The sequence below is a fragment of the Miscanthus floridulus genome, chromosome 9 (genome assembly GCF_019320115.1).
Source record: "Miscanthus floridulus cultivar M001 chromosome 9, ASM1932011v1, whole genome shotgun sequence".
Classification (NCBI taxonomy): domain Eukaryota; kingdom Viridiplantae; phylum Streptophyta; class Magnoliopsida; order Poales; family Poaceae; genus Miscanthus; species Miscanthus floridulus.
Window position 1 is genome coordinate 84,126,734 of NC_089588.1, and position 27,022 is coordinate 84,153,755.

General features: G+C 45.9%; 1 protein-coding gene and 1 pseudogene across 1 annotated transcript; one reads left to right on the forward strand and one right to left on the reverse strand.

The window, feature by feature from the left end:
• The first annotated feature begins 423 nt into the window (after positions 1 to 423).
• Positions 424 to 1,321, forward strand: LOC136482283 (wheatwin-2-like). The gene is made up of 2 exons (XM_066479504.1): positions 424 to 793; positions 1,022 to 1,321. The coding sequence occupies exons 1-2, from the start codon at positions 524 to 526 to the stop codon at positions 1,196 to 1,198; spliced, it is 447 nt and encodes a 148-aa protein (XP_066335601.1). The 5' UTR covers positions 424 to 523; the 3' UTR covers positions 1,199 to 1,321.
• A 19,690-nt stretch (positions 1,322 to 21,011) lies between these two features.
• LOC136480195 (uncharacterized) lies at positions 21,012 to 23,246 on the reverse strand (annotated as a pseudogene).
• Positions 23,247 to 27,022: the final 3,776 nt, after the last annotated feature.

Consider the following 27,022-nt stretch of genomic DNA (forward strand, 5'->3'; position numbering starts at 1 on the left):
ACTCGATTTAGAGAGCACGCCATGGGTGGAAAATAAGCCAGCACGGTCGAGGCGCCACAGCCGCACGAAACTCTCCACATCCACAAGATATCAGCTGCGTCTGCGTGCAACAATGCAAAGCAGCCCAACCAAGCAACCACACGTACGTGTTCTTATCTCCGTTGGGCTGCTGCTGCATGCCCGGTCAATGTTGGCAACTGGCACGTGGAATTCCGAGGCCAGTCGTCGACTATTCGTCGACGCCATTTCCGTTGTCAGATTCAACCTGGAGAAAAGTCGACGCATGCATGTCATGCAAGGCGACTTCAGCGCAGTTAATTTTGGCGCAGATTTCGGACGATCGAGAAGAAGAGTCAGTAGTGCCCTGCTCTCTCGGCACCTGCTGTATCTATCTCTCTATATAATGGCCATATCGATCTCGCTCGTAGAAGCAAGTAGCTACATACGTCCTCCATTAGCAGCTAGCAAGGTTAGTATCAAGGATCAGAGTAACCTCAACACATCGATTGCATTACTGCCATATATGGCGGGGATGACAGTCGGCAAGAAGCTGGCGCTGGTTGCGGCGCTGCTGTGCGCGGCGGCGGCCATGGCGACGGCCCAGCAGGCGTCCGGCGTGCGCGCCACCTACAACTTCTACAACCCGGCGCAGAACAACTGGGACCTAGCTGGGACGTACTGCGCCACGTGGGACGCCGGCCAGCCGCTGTCGTGGCGCAGCAAGTACGGCTGGACCGCCTTCTGCGGTCCTGCTGGCCCTACCGGCCAGGCCGCGTGCGGGCAGTGCCTCCTGGTAACGTTACTAGCTAGCTACTCCCTCAGTTATAAATTACGAGTGGCTTTAATTTTTTTATTCATTATGTATCTAGATATATTATTATATCTAGATGCATAACAAAATAGATATGCTAAAAAAATTTAAAGTGATTTATAATTTGGGACGGATGGAGTATCAGCTCGTCAAGTACTGGTCGAAACTTTGAGTAGTGAGCCCTGGATATGTGCATGCATGCATATGCAGGTGACGAACACGGCGACGGGGGCGTCGCTGACGGTGAGGATCGTGGACCAGTGCAGCAACAACGGGCTGGACCTGGACTACGATACGGCGTTCAAGCCGCTCGACACCAACGGGGCAGGCCTCCAGGCCGGCCACCTCACCGTCAACTACCAGTTCGTCAACTGCGGTGACAACTGATGTCATGATTATTCTTCATACCCATATATGTATGTGATCCCACACGTACGAGCCAATAAGTGGGCGTCTAATTGCAATCATTTCTATTGAATCAGTGGAATAAAGTTAAGTTGCATATATACATACCCATATATAAAACATATACGCCCAGCAGTACCGGAAACAGTAGCTTTGTCGTGTGCCCAGGGCACACGGCAAAGCCTAAAAAACACTCAGCAAAGTCTTTGCCGAGTGTTACACTCGGCAAACTGTAATCGACAATAAAAAACTCGGCAAAGCTGTTTTTTCCGAGTGTTTTTTGTCGAGCAATCGGCAAAGACTTTGTCGAATGCTAAAATCGACACTCGGCAAAGACTTTTTGGAAAATATATAAAAAAACCACCGCTGCCCGCCCGCGGCTCCCCCCACCGCCACCGCCACTAGGCCACCACCACCAGGCCCGCCGCCACTACCACGCCCGCCACCACCACGCCGCCGCCGCAGCATAGCAAGGTTTCAGTTGCCAGAACACAACCCTTCCTCTCGACTGGAAGGACTCGCTACTCGCTTGTTCCAGCAGGGTGTGGGTGTGGGTAGCAAGAACACAGGACGAATGGTAGATGAAACTGAGCTGAGCAGTAAGAGAAAAGAAAACCCAAACTTTGCTGAGTGTTTTTTTTCCTCTTTTGCCGGGTGTTTTGTTTCTAGTTTGCCTAGTGTTTTTTTTTTCTTGTTTGCCGAATGTAATTATTTTGCCGAATGTTTTTTTACAACATTCGGCAAAGAGCTTGTTTGGCGAGTGTCCGATGAATTATACTCGGCAAACCCTATTGCCCTCGGCTTACCTGTTGTTTCTGGTAGTGCAGTGGAATAAACTTAATTACGTGACAACTCGACTACTCGTGTGTCCGATCGATCCTGTCGCAAGAAATGCAAAACACCTCAAGGTGAATGGACTGTTCCATATCTTCTGTGGATTCTACGGTTCTCACGCTGGACACCTGGGGTTTAATTATATATATAAATAGCACATACTTTTCCAATTCAGGCGTTGTTCGGATGCACATCTATCCACATCAATCCACATGTGTTGAGGTGAATTAGAGTGGAAATTATTAATTTAAGTTCCACTCCAGCCCACTTTAACATATGTAAATTGAGGTGGATACATGCGCATCCAAACAAGCCCTCAAACGTTTCGAGACCTTACTAAGTAATATTGCTGCAAAACATATACATGTTGGTCATAACAATTGTATCGTCGTTAATCCCAAAACAATATTAAGGGCCCTAGATGCGTTCATTGTAATTTGAAAACAGAAGAAATGGTCAACTTGAGAGCTATGCATCCATCTAAAACTTTACCATCCACTACTCTGCCACTATCTACTAGTATATGAAAGCTCAACTTGATGACCATTATAGATTTCCTTCCTTCCTACCAGTCCATCACTTAGGCCTCGTTTAGTTGCACCGATTCGGTGCCGCCGAAAACACTGTGCGTTACTGTAGTGTCATGTAGCATTTCGTTTGTATTTGGTAATAATTGTTCAATCGTTGACTAATTAGGCTCAAAACGTTCGTCTTGCAAAGTACAACCAAACTGTGCAATTAGTTTTTGATTTCGTCAACATTTAGTACTCCATGCATGTACCGCAAGTTTGATGTGATGGGGAATCTTCTTTTTGCATAGTGTCAAAGTTGGGAATTTGGGAGGAACTAAACACACCCTTATACAATATGTTAAGATAGATAGACTCTCGGCCGTGCACCCTTGGGCCATGCGCCCTTATCCCAAGTTTGTTACTTGGCTTGTAATATAAGATAGGAGAAGGTTGTTGCTAACTTGTGTTGTAATCCAATCTGTTGTAAACCACGCCATGGGACTGTTCTGGGCACTATTTAACACGGAACCGAGAGCCAAGGGAAGGCATCTCGTTCGCCCCATTTCTACATGGTATTCAGAGCCATTCCCCTCACGGAAACCTCCCATGGCGTTCCACGCATTCCCCTCTTCCTCCTCCGCAATGTCTGCTACTCCGAACCGAGAGCCAAGGGAAGGCATCTCATTCTCCCCCATTTCTACAAGGTATTCAGAGCCATTCTCCTCACGGAAACCTCCCATGGCTTTCCACGCATTCCCCTCTTCCTCCTCCGCAGCGTCTGCTACTCCATCGATCGGTTTCTCCGTGAAATTCACCCGCAACAACCATCTCCTCTGGAAGGCACAAGTCCTATCCGCCATTAGGGGAGCTCAGCTAGGGCACCACATCCACCCTACCACACAGCCGCCATCTCGTTTCCTTGATCAAGGCGACGACAAGAAGGTGGAGCCTAAACCCAACCCGGATTATGATCCATGGTTTACCAAGGACCAGTAGGTCCTATGCTTTTTGCTCTCCTCGCTTTCCAGGGAGATTCTTGCACTACAAAAAATCTGGGCTTTCATAACAAACTGAAAGTGTCATGGAAAGTACAGGATTTGTCACAAAATGAATGGTATGACAAAAAAACCAGCGTCATGAAGATCATCACAGAATGACCGTCGCTAAATGTACCTTGTGACGATAATATGGATAACCGTCACAAAATGTGATAACCTTTTGTGACGGTTATGTTTTGTCGGCATATATTATTGTCATTTAATGACGATTGTATCTGTCACATATTGGTTGGTCAAATCGCCATTTAATACGTCAACTGTCACAAATTGTTCATTACAGCCCAATCTCACAACATTTAGCCCACTCAACGTCAAAGCCCACAATTTAGCCCAACAATATGACCAACCCAGATGACGCCCATTTAAGAGAGATACATTAATTGATATCACTGATTAATAATAATTCACAACACATACAAAAATTGATGAGTAAAATAAAATCATTACATCCACGCTAACAATCTCTGCTTGCCCGCCAACAATACTGTGGTAGTGCGTCGCGTCCACCTTCGCAGCAGTGCTGTGCTTGCTCAGCTTTAGCTGCTCCTCCATCGATGTCGCCCACGGCTTGCACTCCGCCATGCCGCCGCGCTCCAGCACTTCTCCGCGTAGGCGCGCTGACCTAGGGAGATGCTCTGCTTCCCCTGCCTCACCTCGATGCCGAGGTAGTAGGAGAGCGCGCCGAGATCGCTCATCTTGAAATGAGCCGCCATCTCGCGCTTGAAACCGGCGATGTCCTCTACTCGCACCCCGGTGACGATTAAGTCATCCATGTACACGTCGACGACAAGCTCCCCCTTCCCCCGTCGCCGCGTGTAGAGCGCGTGCTCTGTAGCGCAGCGAGTGAACCCAAGCTCGCCCAATGTGGCGTCGAGCTTGGTGTTCCACGCCTGAGGGGCCTGCCACAACCTGTAGAGCGCCTTGCGCAGCTTGAGCACCATGTGCTCAGCGCCCTTGATGGCGAACCCCGGAGCTCGCCATTGAGGAACGTAGACTTGATGTCGAGGTGGTGGACGCACCAATCCTTTGCTGCTGCCATGGCCAACAGCAAGCGAACGGACTCCATATGCGCCACTGGAGCAAAGACTTCCCCGAAGTCGATGCCCTCATGCTGCACAAAGCCGTGGGCGATGAGCTGAGCCTTGTACTTGACAATGGCGCCGCGCTCATCCTGCTTCACCTTGTAGACCCACTTCAAGCCGATCGGCCTGCAGCCCACCAGTGGATCTACCAGCTCCCATGTGCCATTGTCCTCGATGGCCTTCATCTCTTCCAACATCACCCGTCACCAATTGGCTTCGCGTTCAGCCACTGCGAACGTCGCTGGCTCCTCAACACTAACAAGGAGCAGCTCTGGATCATCGAGCAGCCGATTCGCCAGGCCTGTGGCCCCTGCATTGCCGATGATGTTGTCCAGCCTGCGGAACCAGACCTCCTCGCCGTCGTGGAAGGCATCCATTAACTCGCTGATGTCGCTCGAAGGGGAGGTGAACTCGATCGGTGGTCCCCCAGCTTCCCTGTTCTGCTGGGGTGGTCGGTATCGCTGTTGGACCGCTCGGCACCACTGTCGGAGTGGTTGGCATCACTGCTGGAGTGCTCGGCACCATTGTCGGTGTGGTCGGATCCACTGCTGGAGCAGTCGGTACCACTCCTAGAGTGGTCGACTCCACTACTGGAGCGCTTGGCACCCCCTCTGCAAGTGCTTGGCACCCCTCTCGGGGTGCTCGGCTCTGTTGCTGCAGTGATTGGCACCTCCTCTCTAGTGTCTCCACCATCGTGGATGACCATGCGCTCGACGATGAAGGTGCTGGTGGAGCCGCCAGCTTCTCCCGTGCCTAGACTGTCCTAGTCCTAGGCCGCGTTCTCATCGAACACCACATCCCTAGAGATCACCACCTTGCCTCTCTTGGGATCATAAAGTTGATAGGCTTTGCTGCCCTCCTCATAGCCTAGGAGCACCATCGGCGTGCTCCTATCTTCTAGATTGCCGAGGTGAGGCTTGGTGTTCTTCACATGGACGACGTAGCCAAATGTCCTAAGGAAGGACACATTCGGCTTGCATCCATGACAAGCCTTGAACGACGTCTTGCCCTTCAGGGACTTGGTGGGCGTGCGGTTGAGGATAAACACCGCTGTGGTCACCTGCCACTCCCTAGAACTCCATCGGCATCTTCTTAGCCTTCATCATGGATCGAGCCATGCCAACCACCATCTAGTTCTGCCGCTCCACCATGCCATTCTACTGAGGCGAGTACGACGTGGTGTGGTGTCGCACCATGCCCTGATCCGCACAGTATGCAGCGAATTCTACCGAAGTGAATTCACCGCCGTAATCAGTCCGCAGCACACGCAGCTTCTTGCCGCTCAGCCTCCGCGCACGCCGTGAACTTCTTGACCACTTCTGCTGCCTCGGTTTTGCTGGTCAGAAGCTATAGCCACATGTACTGGCTGCAGTCATCCACCAGCAAGATGAAGTACTTGCGCCCGCTGGGCGTCGTCGGCGTGATCGGCCCGTAGAGGTCACCATGGACTAGCTTGAGGGCCTCTGCAGTGTGGTACTTTGCCGTCTTTGGGAACAACAACCTTCTTTGCTTCCCAGCTAGGTAGCTGTCATAGCTCTCCTGCGTGCCAGATGTGAGGTAGCACGGTCACCATCTTCTCCAGCTGACCAAGAGCGTCGAAGCCGAGATGTCCATACCAGGCATGCCACAGCCACGGCTCCTCCATGAGTCGTGCAGCCAAGCAGATGGGCTGCTCCACCTTGAGGTCGAGCAGGTATAGCCGGTTCTGGGTCCTCTTCACCTTGGCAAGAAGTCGTTGCTCCCGGTCCCTGATCCTGAGGACGCTGTCCTTGATTAGTACCTCACTGCCGCGCTCATCCAGCTGGCCAATGCTGATAATGCTTGAATGCAGTTGCGGGATATAATATACATCCGTTAGCGTGCGGTGCTCGTCGTTCTGGCACCTGAAGATGATGGTGCCACGTCCTCGGATCGCCACCCTTGAGCCATCACCGAACTTCACCATGCCGGTCACGTCATCGTCGAGCTCGGAGAAGTCTGCCTTGGAGCCCGTCATGTGGTTACTAGCACCGGAGTCCAGGTACCACCGCTGCTCCTACTCGCCGCCCACACGTCCGAGGTGAACTTGGTTGCGCGGTTCATCGAGGTTGACAGCCTTCAGAGCCTTCCCAGGCCCTTCCACTGCCATCATCTCTCTCTTCTCCTTTGCCTCAATGTCGTGCAGTGCACAGAACGTCACCATCAGGAGAGTGGCCTCTTCATCATCTTTAGCCTATGCCAGATGAGCCTCAGCATTCTTCTCCTGCTTACGATTTGAGCACTCCTTTGCCCATTGGCCCGTCTTCCCACAGCGTCGACAGGCGTTGGGGTCAACCTTCTTCTTCTTCTTCTTCTCCGAAGAAGCCTTGCCGCTGCGCTTGCAATCGCCACCGCGGCTGGAGGAAGATTCCCTAGACTTCTCCTTCATCCGGGCAGCCCACTCCTCCTCTGTCAGCAGCAGCTTGCCGCTGTCCATCGTTACTGTCGCCTGCTCCAGGCGCTCGTCCACCGCCCACAACCGACCAGTCACATCCTCAATGGTGAGGGTGGATAGGTCTATCATCGTTTCTATGGAGAGAGCGATCTAGATGTACTTCGCCGGCACGGAGTGTAGGTACTTGGAGACCACCTCTTCTTCGTCGATGGTGACGTCGTGGCTCCTCAGCTTGCTGATGATCGTCTGCAGGCAGAGGGAGAAGTCCTCCACCGATTCACCATCCTTGAACTTGAGGTTGGCGTACTCCTGCTTCAGCAGCTGGGTCGTCGCCTTCTTTACGCGGTCGGAACCGACGTGGATCACCGCGATGGACTCTGACGCCTCCTTAGCAGAGCTCTTCGCCCCCCAACGGCTTCTTTTACTCCGCAGGCACAGCAGCGAGGATAGCCTCCAACGCTGACATGTCGTCTTCTTCGTTGTCGGTGCCCTTGTCAACAGTATTCCAGAGTCGTCGGGCTCTGAGCTTGACCTTCATGGTCACCGCCCACTCGCCATAGTTGATGAGAGTCAGCGTCGGCCAACTAGTGCCGTTGACCTGCTGCACCGTACGCACGACGACCTCCTGTCGTGGTTGGGCCGCCACAGCAGCACCGCTGCTGTCGCCCATCTCTAAACTGTCCGTTATCACCAGCGGTTAGTCCGGCGACGGCGCTTGTACGGCTCTGATACAACTTGTTGGTCCCTGGCTGCCCTGCACCGGTAAGCAACTAGCTTACCAGCATACACACTCACTCACTATGGCTAGAGATAGAAGAAGAGATTAAGAACAGCGCACACACAATCAGCACAAGTACCAGCGTTGGCCGACGCCCTGCCCTGTGGTTTGTGGCAACTGAACTAAGTATTTCATTGTCATTTGGATGGAATATATCACTACTACAGAACTGACATCTAGTTCCGGTTGGGAACTAGTTTTAGTTCCGGTTTCCCAACCGGGACTAGCGTTTTGGGACTAAAGGTGGTGTTCTTTAGTCCCGGTTTGCCACAACCGGGACTAAAGATCCTTCCAGCTTTAAAAAAAATGCCTCCCACCGCTGCGTCCTGTGAGATTTGAACCCAAGACCTCATGCACTGCTTCGCACGGAGCTTACCACCCCACCTACACAACACATCTAACAATAGATGGGATGCTTTCCTTTTGAACTAACCCATCGGGGGACCTTTAGTCCCGGTTGGTGTTACCAACCGGGACTAAAGGGTCCTTTAGTCCGGGTTGGTGTTACCAACCGGGACTAAAGGTTGGAGGACTTTTAGTCCCGGTTGGTGGCTCCAACCGGGAGTAAAGAAACCTTTAGTCCCGGTTGGTATTACCAACCGGGACTAAGCCAAATTAGAACATCGTTCTAAAGTCTGTTCTCTAGTAGTGTATACAATTCTAGCTGTACCTACCAGGTATATAGTTGTTGGCCAACTACCTACTCCTGAGTATAAGAGTACACCAACTACCTACTCCTAAAGTACAGAGTATACCAACTACTCCTAGCAGTACAAAGCTTACCTCAGCCCACTACCAAGACATGGTTGATGTAATAGTTATTAAATGTACTAGAGGTGACTTATTGCTATACTGCTACAGCTACAGAAATTGGTCAGCAGAGCCGATTAGTCTCCAACTCCCAATAGGAAGTGGTCGGCCGAGCCGACCAGTCTCCAACCAAAGAGAAATAGGGAACAACATATTATGTCTAACAGGGTCGCCTTCTGCGGCCCCTCGGGACCTACGGGCCAGGCCACCTGCGGCAAGTGTATCCGGGTAAGAAGAAGAGATAGATGCTGCTGATTCTTCAGCGCCTGTGGCTGTGAGCTGTGAGCATACGTCGGGTACAAACCTTTTTCGGTTTAGGAAATTAAAAGGTTCATGGTGAGCATTTACACGCAGGTGACGAACCGCGGGACGGGTGCGTCGACGACGGCGAGGATCGTGGACCAGTGCAGCAACGGCGGCCTCGACCTCGACTTCGACACGGTGTTCAAGAAGATCGACACCGACGGCCACGGCTACCAGATGGGCCACCTCGACGTCGACTACCAGTTCGTAGGCTGCTGAGATCGAGCAAGCCATATCGTGATCGATGAACTATGCGTGCAACCGGCAGAGGAGCGTATCAGAGAGGTGTGGTGTCGTGGAATAAGATGCATGGAAGGTCAGGAGCCTGCAGCTGCGGATGATGCAGACCTGTAACCAATTACTGTAGTACTAAATAAATGGAACTACACCATGAATAAAGTATGGTTTTTTATATTTCTTATTATACCTCGTGTTGAATTGAATACATAAAAAATACATATAACAGATTCTTCAACTCAAGCTGGAAATTAACAACCATGTTTTAAATTTGTTTGTTTATTATCGCAGAACCTGGAAACTTCTGGACAGTTATTGACGCTAATTAGGTGCACGCTAGTAAGAAGCTACATCGCTCGATAGAGGCAAGGCAAAGATGAGCATAGCTGACTTTTAGATCGGCCTTGTCTAACAGCATGTTCGCGCACGAACACTCACCTGCTGCCTCTAGCGATAAGCGGAAGGATGCGGGAATATAAATCCGTGTCATGTTTGCTACCCTCTGATTCCTACACACAAAATATTGATCTATTGTCGGACGAAAAAAACCTATGACAAGCCATGCTCGCAATCATGAGCGGTGTTTTGATCTTTTTTTTATTAGATAGTTACCATATATGGTTTGGGTTATGTTTTGTCCTCATGTTAAAATTATTTATAATCACCTGTGAGCTCTATGCATAACCTAGCAATTTAGGTTCAATAAATAAAACATGACCAACTAAAGATGCTTAGAGCATCTCCACATATCTCTTATACCCTCCCCTATATATATCCTTTAAATAGGAAATGTAATAGCTACAGAAGATCTCCTATACATGTATTCTTTAGAATATCTCCTAAATCCACCACCATCTCTCTAAAAAATGGGAGACCTTTCCTCTCTCTTAAATCAGGATGTGGTTTTATATAAAGATTTTGGAGCATATGCCTTCTTTAATGCATCGTCGAGAGATGGAGCAACTGTGTTCCCATCCCTTTACTAAATTTTATACTTGATCTTTTTTTCAATGATGATTTACATTATTTTTTTAATTTTTATGTGACAGTATTCAAAATTTATGTCGATTATGCCAACATGGATTGTACTAATTTTTGCTTATTCTGAATGCTGAATTTCTTCTCAAGTTGTGCTAGATTTTTCTTTATCATAGTGTTAAATTTGGAAAGGCAAGACTGACCCACAAATTTGTACTTTTGAATAAATTATGTGAACCATTAAGATTCAGATGAAACTGTGAATCAAATGTTGCCATAACGTACTTGTGCACTTATTTAGCATCGCAACAAGTCATTGTTATATACAAAGGAGGGAATATATGTAATTACATAGTCATTGTTATAGAAAAACAAGATTGACACCCAGCTTTTAAGAAAAGCTCATGGTGTTTGGTTCACTCACTGGTAACATAAATAGTTTGGGAAACGGTGGTGGCGTGTTTACTTAATTTGTTTGGTTGGAGCACGGTAATATTATTGAGAGCAAGGAGAGCAGATGCGCTGCACCAGCAGCCTCCTGTAATGCTTTAAGGCTCGGGGAGGAGTGGAATCAAAAGTGAATAGGCCGGTATCTATTTACGTGGTACCTGATAACGGTCCGACCTTAACCAAACATCCATATCGTTTTCTATTCCCCTCCGCGATCAGATATCGTTACATTTTCATGAACCAAACACATTGTTGTTCCAAACATACCCTGAAATAGAAAGCTACACCATTGATTAGAAGAACTAATTGACATAGGCGAGGAATGGTTCAGAGCACGGAAAAGATGTGAAAACCAAAAAAAAATGTGTCGTCTAAAAATTCAGCTACTCATTTCCTATATCAATGTATACTTTTGACCTTGGTCCCAAGTCATCATTCAAAAACACAAGGTATTGAAACATTCAAAATTTGTCTCAATTACAAGTTATTCTAGATGAATTAATTCTTCTAAAATCCCAATCACATGCTCAAAATTTGGTACGCACAAACTTTCTCTATAGTTAAGGCAAGGTTACATGCACCATTTACTATAGCCCCTAATCTGTCCTAGAATTGCTAGAATGCCTTATATTTCAGGAAGGGAAGTAACATTTGTGACTATAAAATAAGTACTATTAGATCAATTATTATATTATTATGAATATATTTTTGTAATAAACTGAATTGGAGATCGATATAAATGTGAATATTATTTACTTCAAGTAGTTTGGTCAAACTTGAACTACTTTACGGATATGAATAACATAGTTGCATTATTAGGACTTGCTAGCGCCTGGACGTAGCATCCAGACGCTGCCCGCACAGGGACCGAACAAGTGCCTAGCGCATCAAGCTCACGAGGGATCACACCAGTAATGGTCCCGCGCCGCACCGAACGTCGCCCATACCGCCAGCCGCTTCCCACGCGTATTCCATGTGCAACACCGATCCACTTTTGAAGGATCCGGATGGAATAGTTGCAACATACAAAAGAAGATAGTTGAAACATTTGAAACATTTTGCAAAAACACCTGAGAAACATTTAAAAACCATTGCAAACATATGCAACATTCAGATGAAACACTTGAAAACATGTGCATGAAACACCTGAAAACACTTTGACACATATGCTTGCAACATGCATGTATGCAACATCTAGATCTACTTTTGCAACATCCAGACAAAACACTTGTAACATTCGTCTGGAACAGATGAAACATTTGGAACATACACTTGAAACATACATATATAGCCATTACAACATGTGCAACATCCTGATCTACTTTTGCAATATCGATATACAACACTTGCAACATACCTTAGAAACATCCAAAATATTTGAAACATACTATTGCAACATGTGCTTTTAGCGTAGCATCTACTTGCTCCTTGGATGAATGGAAGCTCGTCGACGCGGAGCTAAACGCCGGCAAAAAGCTCGAAGGCGCGGAGGTCGTCGGTGGCACGGACCTCAGTAGGAGCAGAGGCAAGCGGATGGAGCATGGCCGCAACAAGAGGTGCGAGTCCAGAAGCGAGGTAGCGAACGCCTAGCACGTCGGGCTCGCCGTGCGCGGCACGGGGCGGGCGGCGGGCGTGGTGCAGCGAGGATGGGTCCGTCCCACGAGCAGAGCGAGCAAGCGGGACGGCGTGGGCGAGTGCGGGTCCATCTGGACGGACAGCCGTCCTATAAGAAGCATTTCGGTTCTTTTATTTTTTGGACTGGGAAGTACTTTCAACGTACCTTTCCAGATTCCAAGGCTAGTTACTGCGGAGTACTGCGGATAGCCCCGTATATAGGTAGAAAAAATTAGACGTGTGGCAAGAAGCATGTCACATGCATGCATGCAGGATTTTCAACAAGAGACTGCAAAAGCCCGGTCAAGGCTTGCGTGCTAGCTAGCTGGTGGCGGCCTGGCTAATGCACATCGGCACATGCATGCGGCTAGCTGCTTCATTGCCATCTAAAAGCAAAAACCACCAGAGTCCAGACTCCAGAGATAAAGGAGTCTCCGTGGAGTGCACGGACGACGATATACTTGAAGTGGATGACTCTCCGGTCGACATCAAAAGACCTTACTAACGATGCTGGAATTCCGCAGCAGGCCAGTTATAATATAGTACTTTTCAGTCAACGAACATAGTTTTCTCTCATAATATTTCAGCATAAGCCTCAACATAAGCTAAATTTCAGCGATCGATGCAGATCTCTACGAGTGTAGTACGTCGTCGCTGCCTCGCTTCCCCTTTGCCATCCGACGCACGCAAGCATGCACAGATGGAGTTCGTGGAGATCCACCGAGCCGCCGCGCGCACTGCTAGCTAGGTCAGCGTTCCAACAGCGCGTGTACGTACAGCCACATGTGGGTAAGCACTAAGCAGTAAGCTAGGACGTAGTGGTGGGACTGGTTTGGCCAACACCGTTTGTTTGGTTTGACAAATGAGGTGATCCATTATGTACTCATTTAACACTTTTTTTTTTTGGTTTGTGGAATGAAATAGGTTTATGCATCATCACTTCATTCATCACAAGCTAATAATAATACTAGTATAATGAATGGAGTCGTTCCACCAAATTTGTGGAGGGGTTCCTCAAACCAAACACCATGGTTCGGCTATTTCACATGAAAACTGTAACTGCCTCCGTTTTTAGTTTCTGAAGGTACGAGATGTTCTAGAATTCGTGTCAGTCAACATTTTTTTTAACAAAAAATAAAAAAAATAGTGAACAGTGTGCGTGCTACGTACTGCATAGATGAACTGCATGATGCGTGTTCCCTTGCTTGTACGTTTCCTAATTATTATCTCGTGGTCATCCTACTTATTTACCATAGGATCCGGGAAACCCATACGTTAGCAGCTATGTTCCCACAAAAAAACGGGAACGTGAAACGGAAATGGAAACCTGAGGTTTTTTTTAATTACACAGTATAATGTACGAGAAACGTAAATATTCCTGATCGGAGATGTGGACGTTCTCTAAACAACGTTTTCGGAACGTGGAACATGGTTATGTTCCACGTTTACTGCTGCTAAGGTTATCTCCAACAACACCACCTAAAATACAAGACTCATTCATATTTTGGGTAGCGTTACAGGTAAAAGGTTCAATACGCATCTTCTTCAACAACAAGATCCAAAACATAATCATTTCTGTAAATAGATTTCCAAGAGAGAGGATACCCATATTTAGATTGTGTCTCTCAGGCAACCCAAAATAGGTCTCCCGTATAGATAATCTGTTGGAGGTTGATTTTAGATTTCTCACTACCCATTTTAAATCTGGGTCTCCTTATTGGAGACAGTCTACCACCCGTCCTCAGCAAGCAGGCGAAACGACGATTATGACCCAACTTACCTTCCGTACTCAGCATGCATGAGCACTGGTGCAGCAAGGCTTTTTGCTCCTGGTTGGGAAACCCCTTTAGTGCCGGTTTCCCAACCGGGAGCACCAATCCGAGACTAAAGGTATCCTCCTTTAGTCCCGGCTTGACGCCCGGGATTAAAGGGGGCCTTTAGTTCCGGTTGGAAACACCAACCGAAAGTAAAGGGGGCCTCCAGGCCTGGCCAGGGACCGCCACGGGGCAGGACCTTTAGTCCCGGTTGGAAACACCAACCGGGACTAAATGTCCCTCTTTTTTTTTCCCTTTTTCTGGTTTCTATTTTTGGTTTCTTTTTTCATTTAATGATTAGTTTTGATATTAAAATACATTTTCGAATACGCTGCTAATAGTAATATATATGTGTACTTCGCACGCGTAAGTTTTCGTTCGAACTTTGTACATAAATAACAAACGAATATACGCGTACATGCAAATATATATGATGATCATATATATACACACGTTATTTTATGTACATATAATATGTGCATATATATATATATATATATATATATATATATATATATATATATATATATATATATATATATATATATATATATTACAAAGGTTTGATATATAAATTGTTTATGTCCTTAGCAATTCACTCCTCCAGATTTGGCATCCACGTTTCGTTCGGGTCATTGTAGAACTCGCCGTTGGGGTTGATGACCTGGTCATTTAGAAATCCTGCTATAGTCTATCGAATTGCTTTAAGTTGGTCAAGTCGTATGACTCTTTTCCTCAACCATTCAGTCTTCAATAAAAGTTAAAGGAAAAAGTATTAATATATATATATATATATATGTATGTGTATTATTGCTCATGTAATTACTTATACAAATGAGAGCAATAAAAAAATTGTAAATATACGTCGAAATAATATAAAGGAAAAAGTATTTATATACGTACTTTGAGTTGCCCTTCAGGAGTTCTCTTTGAGTACGCCATGATGAACTCGCAAACATAGTATCCGCAGTAGTTGTTACCCTGCTCCTGCCTTAGAACCCACTTTTATGACAAAAAATCAATTAGGGTGAATTGAAATCATCATATGGTGTTAATTGAATATAAATGTGTAGTTATAGTACTTACTTTGTGTGCGATTACACCCAGTGGCGTTTTGCAATGTTTTATTTTTTTGTTCCTCAATGAACCTTTTCCAAACCCTGCTCCCAATAAAATAAAAAAATAATTTAACCTTTAATAATTGTTGAGAGATCGACGCCATTATATATATATATGTTGTTATAGAGAAACTAAATTAATTATCCTTGTATAATATCTATCATGTCTTGATACTCCGTTTGCGGTTTTCTCAACGAGTCTAAGATTTTCAATCTACTATTGGCCATATCGATGACCATCAATATCCAGTGATTGCTGCATAAACATATATATATATATATATATATATATATATATATATGTGTGTGTGTGTGTGTGTGTGTGTGTGTGTGTGTGTGTGTGTGAGGTAACTAGATAGTAAGGAAATATTGATGTCCCATATATATGATCGACATTAATTACTTATAATAACACTCACTTGAAGTTGTAGGGGAAGAGTATCTCCTTCTTGTCACGTTGGTTCACTAAGAAATTCATGAGATTTCTCTCATGTTGAGGCTTATAATCCTTCGGGGGTTAGAGTGTTTGTATACGACATACGGATCAAACATCATTATCCTTTCTCTTTCTAAGTTCTGTCATCTCATATCTGCATACATAAAAATTGTGAATATATAATAAAGAAATTGTGAATATAGTAGAAAATAATCATACTTACAGACAATAGCAGCTAATGAGACTTTTGTCGAGAGAGTCCGGGTGGCATAGTTGGTGTAATTCTGAAAGCTCGACATAGATAATGTCATTGCCACGGAAGTAATGGTGGTTTCTAATTCCGACAGAAAGATAGATTTGTCCCGCATCAGACGCCGACATGTACCACCCGTTTAGCAGGTACATTTGCGTACCCAGTTTACCTAATTTCTCTAGGTTGTATAGAGTCTGACCTGGTACAAATTTCTTATAAGGATCCACTTCCGGAGCAGATGGTCCTTCAGCGAGCACTTCGGCAAGGTTCAAACCAGTTTTCTCATAAAACCGAAGAAACGACTTATAGCCGCCTACCTCCGCCACTAAGTTTAAGTTTGAACCATATTCGTTAGGAACGACAAGGGAGGGGATTGATTGTTGTGTTTGTTGTTCGAGTTGTGCAACACCTTTCCCTACTATCTTCTTTTTTTGCGCCGCCTCATATGACTTGGTGAGAGAGCGGTCATAGTCCGATATCGGTTGTTTCGCCGCGCTCTTAAGAGAATCCCATTTTTTTGGTTCCAACTTCTTTCTTAGCTGATCTAGAGGTAGGAAGAAGTATGATGGCTCTGGGTTCTCCCTCGCTCGTCGTGCCTGTTTTGCACCTTCAAAGAAATCTGTCACTTCTTTTTGTACTGCATCCTTTAATTCCTGTTCACTTTTATCATAAGATAGTTTTTGGGGAATAACTGGATGAGTATTTGCTTTCTGCTTCTTTGCCAGCGGGCAGGGCAACGACTTCGTTTGCGGGGCGGACCTCTTAGGGGCTGGCTTCCCTGGAGGCGGGGGAGGCGTTGGAGACCACCTTGGAGGCAGCGTAGACTTTGGAGGTGGCAAAGGCATTGGAGACCTCGGCGGAGGAGTTGTGGACTTCCTTGGAGGCAGTGGAGGAGTTGGAGATGGTGAGGATGCAGCAGTGCCTTTGAAGGCGTCATCATTGCCTTGAGCACTATGTTGGTCGGGAGAAGCAATAGCTAGACTTTGGTTGGCGGAGGCCCTGCTTTGTGAGTACAAAAAATAATGAGATATAAGTAAATGCTTATTATTAGTCATGTCCATAGAAAATTATCAAAAAAATTGTTTTGTTAACTTTTGTCCGCACCTAATGTCTGCCGGTGGTGGAGCAGACACCCCAGGGATAATGATGTAGCGCTTGCGCCATAGTATATATACCTTCTCTGCTTCCCCTAGAGTCTTTTCTCCATCACCTCCAGGAATGTCAAGAGCTATATCCTCATAACCTTTGCTCACTTTATCCACCGCGACCCTAGCATATCCAGGTTGTATTGGTGCCCCATGGATTCTTGGTGTCTTGGTAGGGTCTGGAGGAGTAAAAACACCGACAGTGACCTTGATTGTGTCATTCCCCCTTGGAACATGTAGCTCAATTGATGTCATTGGAGTAGTGACATCATCCATGAGGAAGCACAGCGCTGTGTCATCTTGCTTTGGTAGCTCAGTGGAAGCGCAGCTGCTTTTCAACTGACCAGGGGGGCTAATATTAACATTCATTCCTAGCTCTGATGCCTACCTCTGGGCACTCATTGCTATCTGCACTTGCTTTCTGATTTCTTCCTGCATTCTTGCTTCCATTGCTTTTTCTCGCTCCTTTGCTTCAAGCACCATTTCCTCCAACATTGTCACCCGCGCTGCTTGCTCCTCCTTGCTTCTCTAGCAGCTTCGGTAGGTTTCCCTGTCATTAGGGAAACCATGAACCCATGGAGTGTTGCGTCCTAAGCTTCTGGTTCGGCCAGTGTGTTCAGCAGTCCTGATGGCATACGTCAGCTCATCCTTCTCTCTATTGGGCTTGAACACACCAATCTCTTTAGCTTCTATAGCAAAAGCCAATCGGTGTGCTGCTGTTTTGAGTTTTTACCCATACACTGCCAGGCCGGTCTATGGGTTGAGTCTTCCCCCATGACCGAAAAACCAATTCTTCGAGCGTGGGGCCACTTGGCTGATTCTGGTTCGATCCCCTTGGCAATAATGTCCGCTTCCATTTTTTGCCACTTCGGAATGGCAGTATCGTAGCCACCTGATCCCATGTCATGGTGGTATACCTTTTTTCGGGCATTCTCTTGGTTCCTTCTCACCCGTGCCTCACCCTCTGTTGATGTCTTGTACTCTACGAAATCATTCCAATAGGGCCTCTGTTTCGAGATCGGGCCCATAGTAGTATTGAAATTCGGCGTTTCGTTCTTCTTGATGTATGTGTTGTATAGGTGTTTCTTCCAAGTCTGGAATTGTGTGGCCATCTTCCTCATAGCCCATGATCGAACTAGCTCCTTCAATTTATCATCGTTGATATCATCATAATCATCCGCTTGCAACGTGAAATGGGCAAGGATATCATTCCAGAGCAAATTCTTGTCAACATCAGAGATAAAACTAACATCAGGCTCGTTGATCTTTTTCTTCCATTCACGGATACTGGTCGGAATTCTGTCCCTTACAAGGTACCCATAGTGTTCCACGAATTTCCTTTTATGTGGACCAAGTGGTTCGCCTGTCTCGATGTTGAATTCCGATATTATGTACCGGCCCTCCATTGGTTTCTTCGGTCCTCGAACATTTTTGCTCTTCGCCACTGTGGTCATCGATCCAGAGGGCTACATATAAAAATAATAATAAATAAATATCTTTTGTACACAGAAATATATACAATATTCACATATAATATATATTTAGTATATATACCTCGCCTGTATTTTCTTGCAAAACATTTTCTTGCTCATTTTCAAGAGCTAGGTATTGACTTCCGTCATCAACATCCTGCTCACTAGCATTGGCAATAATATTCATCATTTCTTCCTCCGTGTTGTCTCCCGGGGCAGCCATATCTAACAAATTTAACAAAATTTAAGTCACATATATAAACAAGTCATATATATACAATAAGTTCATATACAAATTTATCTAAGTCATATATATATAAACAAGTCATATATGTAACAAGTCATATATGTACAATAAGTCATAAACAAATAATCTAAGTAACATATATAAACAAGTCATATAAACAAGTCATATATATAAACAATTCATATATGTAAACAATCATATATGTCAACAAGTCATATATGTAAACAAGTCATATATGTAAACAAGTCATATAAACAAGTCATATAATACAAGTCATATATATAAACAAGTCATATAAACGACGAATTTGCCCTAGCGAGAACAATGAATTTGCCCTAGCGAGAACGACGAATTCGCTTCGTCGTTCTCGCTAGGGCGAATTCGTCATTCTCACTAGGGTGAATCGTCGTTCTCGCTAGGGCGAATCGTCGTTCTCGCTAGGGTGAATCATCATTCTCGCTAGGGTATACAACAACGGGGTGGCGTTGCTCCGCATATACAACAACGGGGCGGCGTTGCTCCACATATACAACAATGGGGCGACGTTGCTCCGCATACAACACAACGAGGCGGCGTTGCTCCGCATACAATACAACAAGGCGGCGTTGCTCCGCATACAACACAACGACGGCGTTGCTCCGCATACAACACAACGAGGCAGCGTTGCTCCACATATACAACAACGGGGCGACGTTGCTCCGCATATACAACAACGGGGCGACGTTGCTCCGCATACAACACAATGAGGCAGCGTTGCTCCGCATGCAACACAATGAGGCGACGTTGCTCTGCATACAACACAACGAGGCGGCGTTGCTCCGCATACAACACAACGAGGCATTCCTTTGCATATATCACATACAAACACATATCGACGTACGTAGGGGTCGGCGGTGATGATCGACGTACGTATAGGTTGGCGGTGATGGGCGTCCGAAGGCAGTGATGACGAGGCGGTGAGGGGCATGGCTGGCGGCCGAGGCTCCTTCTCCTCCCTTCTCCTTCCTCCTCCCTTCTCCTTCTTCCTTCTCCCTTCTCCTTCTCCTCCCTTCTCCTTCTCCCTTCTCCCTTCTCTCCTCCACCTCCTTTCTCTCCTCTACTGCCCTGCGGCGGAGCGGGGCCAGGGCGGGGATGGCCATGGTGGAGCAGGGCGGGGACGGCCATGGTAGAGTGGGGCCGGGGCAGGGATGGTCGTGGCGGAGCGGCGCTAGGCCGGGGACGGCCTCGCCGAAGCGAGGCCAGGGCGGGGACGGCCACGGCGTAGCGGGGCCAGGACGGCCACAGCGGAGCGGGGCTGGGATGGCCGCGGCAGAGCGGGGCCAGACGTGGTGGAGCGGGGCTGGGGCGGGGACGGCCCACGGCGGAGCGGGGACAGGCCGGGGTGGTCGGGGGGCGACGCGTCGGTGAGCGCGCGACGTAAGGGCGGTGGGGCGCCGGTGCGCGTGCGGACGCTCGCGAGGTGCGGTGTCGGCGGCGGATCAGACGAGCGGCGGCGGTCTGTTAGGGCTTGGCTCGGTAGTGGGGAGGAGGAAGAAGAGGGGCCGGGGCGGGCGTAGAGGCTATATAAGGGAGAGGACCTTTAGTCCCTGGCGCCACCACCAGCCGGGACTAAAGGCCCTTTAGTCCCAGGCCCTGTGAACGCCCGGGACTAAAGGTCACACCATTAGTCCCGGCTGGTGGTGGCGCTTGGGACTAAAGGTAACCTTTAGTCCCGGCTAGTGGTGGCGCCCGGGACTAAAGGTTTTTGGCGGGCAGCCGAACTGCAGTTTCGCTGCCCGCCAATTCATTAGGATTTTAATATATTTCTTTTTACACAAATGATAAAAGGATAGTTAATTGCACAGAAAATTAAATAAAAGACATAAAAATATTTTAAAAAAATATAGATTCTATTTTGCTTTATTGCACACAGGAAAATTATGTGACCTAAAGTTTTAATTTTTTTTAACAAGTTTTAAAACACAATATAGTGTTTAAATTACTATTTCGATAATGCAAAAATATAGTGTTTAATTAAATTCAAAAAAACTCTTATGTTTCGACTGGAAATTTGTTTTCACATCATTTGAACATGACATAATCCCACCATCAAACATAAATTTGTTTTCACATCATTTCAACATGACATAATCCCAACATCAAACATAAATTTGTTTTCACATCATTTCAACATGACATAATTCAACATCAAACATAAATTCACAATTATTACATAATATCTCTAATACACACTATTGACCATCAAACGTATGTCCCTTGGTTATGATCGCGCCATAACCATAGAGTGTCCTCATCGTTTAGCTGGATGCTAGGGTCTTTGTTCACTGTGAAGGGTGAAATTCGGTCATCCTTTTTATAATCTTCTGACATGTCTGACTTGTCTTCGATTCCGACGATGTTTCTTTTTCTTAAAAGAACTATGTGGTGCTTTGGCTCATCATTGATTGGGTGGTTGTCGTTTTTCCCTCTCTTCAGTTTTGTAGACATGTCCTTGACATAGAACACATGAGTCACATCCTTTGTAAGGACAAACGGTTCGCCTTTGTACCTAATATTGTTGAGGTCCACTGTTGTCATTCCATACTGGTTGTTGACTGCTACGCCGCCTCCAGTCGTCTTTACCCACTGGCACTTGAACAAAGGTACCTTAAAATGAGATGCATAGTCTAGTTCCCATATCTCCTCTATGCGGCCATAGTATGTTTGCTTGTTCCCACTAGGGTCGGGGGCATCTATGCGGACACCACTGTTTTGGTTGGTGCTCCTTTTATCTTGTGCTACTGTGTAAAATGTATTCCCATTTATCTCATACCCTTTGTATGTGAGGATATGCCACGATGGCTGCCTAGCCAACAAATACAGCTCCTCATCAATACTCTCATCACCCTGACATTCTTTTCGCAACTAGTCGCTGAAAGTTTCCATGTGCTGACGCATAATCCATGCTTCAGACTTCCCTGAGAACTTAGATCGGAGGAGGTTCTTGTGTGTCTAGATATACGGATCTACCAAAGAGGAGTTCTATAGAACTGTGTAGTGTGCTTTATTGAAATAATCATCACCCTTACCAATATATGTTTTCTTCCCTAGTGTCCCCTTTCCACTTAGTGTCCCCTCGTGTCGTGATTTAGGAACACCAATCGGGTTAATATCGGGAATGAAGTCAACACAGAACTCAATGACCTCCTCTATTCCGTAGCCCTTGGCGATGCTTCCTTCTGGCCGAGCACGGTTGTGAACATATTTCTTTAGGATTCCCATAAACCTCTCAAAGGGGAACATGTTGTGTAGGAACACAGGACCGAGAATAGTAATCTCCTTGACCAGATGAACTAGGAGGTGTGTCATGATATCAAAGAAGGAAGGAGGGAACACCAACTCAAAGCTGACAAGACATTGAACCACATCATTCTGTAGTTTCGCTAGATTTGTTGGATCGATTGCCTTATGAGAAATTGCATTGAGGAATGCACATAGCTTCACGGTGGCTAGATGTACATTTGGCGGTAGAATTCCTCTTAATGCAACTAGAAGCAATTGAGTCATGAGTACGTGGCAGTCATGGGACTTTAAGTGTCCAAATTTCTTCTCTGGCACATTTATTATACCCTTTATATTCGAGGAGAATCCAGACGGTACCTTAATGCTATCTAGGCATTCAAACAAGCTGTCCTTCTCTTCTTTGCTAAGAGTGTAGCTGACAGGACTTAAGTATTGGTGTCCATCATCTGTCTTCTCTAGATGCAGGTTGTCTCGTTCTTTCAAACACCGCAGGTCCTGTCGTGCTTCAATTGTGTCCTTAGGCTTCCCATACACGCCCATGAGGCCTAGCAGGTTCACACAAAGATTCTTCGTCAGGTGCATCACGTCGATCGTGCTGTGGACTTCTAGGACTTGCTAATAGGGTAGCTCCCAAAATATGGACTTCTTCTTCCACATGGGTGCGTGACCGTTGGCATCCTTCGAAATAGGTTGGCTGCCAGGTCCCTTTCCAAATATTACTTTCACATCATTGACCATATCGAGGACGTCCTCACTAGTTCGGTTGCGAGGCTTGGTCTGGTGGTCTGCCATACCTTTAAAATGCTTGCCTTTCTTTCTTACGGGGTGATTTGCAGGAAGAAATCGTCGATGCCCAAGGTACACGACCTTGCGACACTTTTTCAAGAATATACCTTTCATGTCACCGAAACAGTGCGTGCATGCATTATATCCGTTGTTTGATTGTCCTAAAAGATTACTTAGAGCTGGCCAATCATTGATTGTTATGAACAACAATGCTCGCAAGTCAAAGTGCTCCTGCTTGTGCTCATCCCACATGCGTACACCTAGCTTGTTCCACAAAAGTAGAAGTTCTTCAACTAGTGGCCTCAGGTATACATCGATGTCGTTGCCAGGTTGCTTTGGGCCTTGGATGAGCACCGGCATCATAATAAACTTACGCTTCATGCATAACCAGGGAGGAAGGTTGTTGATACATAGAGTAATAGGCCAAGTGTTGTGACTACTGCTCTGCTCCCCGAAAGGATTCATACCATCCATACTTAAAGCAAACCTTAAGTTTCTTGCGTCACTTGCAAACTCGGGGAATTCTCTATCGATTGGTCTCCACTGGGACCCATCAGCAGGGTGTCTCAACATATTGTCTACCTTATGGTCTTCTTTGTGCCATCGCAACAACTTTGCAAGGTCTCTGTTTCTAAAAAGATGTTTCAAGCGTGGTATTATAGGAGCATACCACATAACCTTGGCAGGGATTTTCTTCTTGGGACGTTCGCCCTCAACATCACCCGGGTCATCTTGCCTGATCTTATACCGCGACGCATGACATATAGGGCATGCATCCAACTTCTCGTACTCCATGCCACGGTAGAGGATGCAGTCATTAGGACATGCATGTATCTTCTAGATTTCTAATCCTAAAGGACAGACTACCTGTTTTGCTTCGTACGTAGTGCTGGGGAATTTGTTTTCCTTCAGAAGCATCTTCTTTTGGATTTTTAGTAACTCTACAAATCCCTTGTCAGATACACCATTCTTTGCCTTCCATTGCAGCAATGCCAATGTGGTACCTAACTTTTTCTGCCCCGCATCACAAGTTGGGTATAGCAATTTCTTATGATCCTCTAGCATGCGGTCGAACTTGATCTTCTCCTTTTCACTTTCGCATTCTCTTTGTGCGTCACGAATGGCCTGACCAAGATCGTCAGCGGGCTCCTCCTCTGCCCCTACCTCTTCTTCAACAGGCTTCTCCTCTGCCCCCACCTCTTCTTCAGTGGGTTTCTCCTTTGCCCCCACCTCTTCTTTAGCTTCCCCCATTGCAGTATCATTGAAGGCACTATATTCAGCAAAAATGTCATCATCGCCCCATTGTTCTTCTTCACCTTCTTCCATTACAACTCCGGTTTCTCTGTGCTTCGTCCAACAAATATAGTTTGGCATGAAACCCGACTTGAACAAGTATGAATGAAGAGTCTTTGAGTTAGCATATTCCATTGTATTCTTACATACGGCACATGGGCAGCACATGAAACCATCGTGTTTGTTTGCCTCGGCCGCACGTAACAAAGAATGCATGCCGTCCATGAACTATTGGGAGCGACGATCAGCATTGTACATCCAATGTCGACTCATCTGCATTACATGACATAAATACCGTATTAAAACCTAGAACATAATTAGTTAATTATACAACATGCATACCACCACAAAAGCTATAAATTTAAGAAAGCCTCGCTACAATGTAGACAATCCCAACTACCACTAAAAACACTAAAGCTAAAATGCACTTCAGTAGCACAAGGATTTCGCGACCAATCCCAACTAAAACAGACAGATCCCCCGTTTGTTCAACATCTTTGGGCTTCTTCAGCTGGATCACTGCCTCATTAGCCGCCATATCTACCTGTTGTGCAAGATATTTTTGCACGAGTTCAACATACTCTTCCTCCCAGTAGAAGCCTGAACATCCAGTGCCATCCCACTGAAATTAAAACAGAAAATTAGAACGTTAATGACAACCATCATGAAAATAGGTATAAACTAACCATAGTCATTAAATACGATAAAATAACTCACATTGCGATCCGGACACTTATAGAAAATGCGACCCTTGTTGGGACCCTCCTTCTTCACTCGGTACTCCATCACAATCTTTGTCTCATCACAACACTTACCGCATGCAATGAGTGGGAGGCCCGGCCTAAGTCGCTTTGGAAACCCATGAGAGGCCGAGGACCCGGAAGCAGTTGCCATCTACTCTCTATACTCATTTTTTAATACACTATAAATTTCTCATTTTATAAACAAATAAAATTAAAAAAACTCTAAAATTCTCTATATCTCTAAACAATGAAGTGTGCTATGCATGCTACAAATGAACGGTGAATACTAGTTTTTAATAGCTACTTTAACCTTCCTTCATGTAAATATGCAAGCTTGAAGTGATTTTGAGCTCAAATTGCTTACAAATAAAAAAACCACAATAAAGAACCATATATATATAGTGAACAAAATGAGATAAGACAATGGTGAAACATGAGAGTATGAAGTTGGTAACCTTTAGAACCGAAGAATCGATGGAGAAATTGAAGAAATCGATGGAGGAATCGAAGAATGGATGGAGAAAGAGCAAGAACACTACTTAAATTTGAACTTAAGCTCTCGGGCGGAGGCTCGGGGAGGAAGAAGACGGCCAGTAGGATTTATAGCTCAAAAACATATTTCAATAAATAACCATCCGTACTTGTTGACCTTGCTTACGTGATCATCTCGGCGAGCATTTCTCCATCGGACAGCACCGTACTTAGTCAAGGAAGAGCTCTGATTCTATGAGGAAGGGAACACGGTCTTCCACGACCGTTGCCGCTCTCCCTCGTAGAATCAAAGCTCCTCCTTGATGTCCGTTATCGCTCGGCAGAGAACATGCTCGCCGAAATGAACACGGTCCTCAAGTTCAACTAGTACGGATTTTCTATAATTTTCTAACTATTTTCTATTTTTTTCATTTCATAAAAAGTTAAAATAAAATGTTTGGTCGCGGAGTCCATAGAAATGACCATATTTTGACCTAGCAACGCATTGTCAATTGTCATTGCATTGCATTGCACCCCGGACCAGACTCTGGACAATAAAATACTATGGTCGATCGATGCCGTACAGTCGCACGGCGACGGCCGACGGACCCGTTCAACCACCAAATCTGTCAGGCCCGGCTGTTCGGGCGTATCATCAAAAGAGAACGGATTTGCTTCCTATTGCACAGCCTTGCATTGCATCTGTCATACCAGTTGGAGGCACTAGTCCCTATACTCATTTTTTAATACACTATAAATTTCTCATTTTATAAACAAATAAAATTAAAAAAACTCTAAAATTCTCTATATCTCTAGACAATGAAGTGTGCTATGCATGCTACAAATGAACGGTGAATACTAGTTTTTAATAGCTACTTTAACCTTCCTTCATGTAAATATGCAAGCTTGAAGTGATTTTGAGCTCAAATTGCTTACAAATGAAAAAACCACAATAAAGAACCATATATATATAGTGAACAAAATGAGATAAGACAATGGTGAAACATGAGAGTATGAAGTTGGTAACCTTTAGAACTGAAGAATCGACGGAGGAATCGAAGAAATCGATGGAGGAATTGAAGAATGGATGGAGAAAGAGCAAGAACACTGCTTAAATTTAAACTGAAGCTCTCGGGCGGGCTCATGGAGGAAGAAGACGGCCAGCAGGATTTATAGGGGGGCCTTTAGTCCCGGTTGGTGGATCCAACCGGGACTAAAGGTCACTTTCCAGTCCTGGGCCACGCCACTAGTCGGGACAAGAGATTTACTCCCGGTTGGAGCCACCAACCGGGAGTAAAGGTCTCTCTAGTCTCGGGCGCAATATTTCCTAGGACTAGAGCCTGGTTTGGCCCTTGGATCAAAGGTCTGTTCTCTACTAGTGGAGGTGTCTAGCGTCTTCTGTCCTTGGACAAAATTCCACATCGTACGGCATACCCAGACCTCTATATAATGCTAGCCTCTGATCTCCATCAAGGTATAACGAACACACCTCACCACTGTCGCTTCAAAACCCCCCTTCGATATCGGATTTTGAATCGACAGTGGCATACCGACAATGATGGGGGTTGATATCACTGTCGGTTCTTAAAAACCGACACTGATCTACAGACAATAGTGTCAGTTCCTGACTCCACCCAGTAGTGTCCAGTTGAACAATACTGTCGGTTTGTAGTCCCA

Excerpts from the sequence above, each read along its gene's own strand:
- LOC136482283 (XM_066479504.1), top strand. The coding sequence starts at position 524 with ATGGCGGGGATGACAGTCGGCAAGAAGCTGGCGCTGGTTGCGGCGCTG. Across the intron at positions 794-1,021 it reads CGTGCGGGCAGTGCCTCCTG|GTGACGAACACGGCGACGGG; the intron begins GTAACGTTACTA and ends ATGCATATGCAG.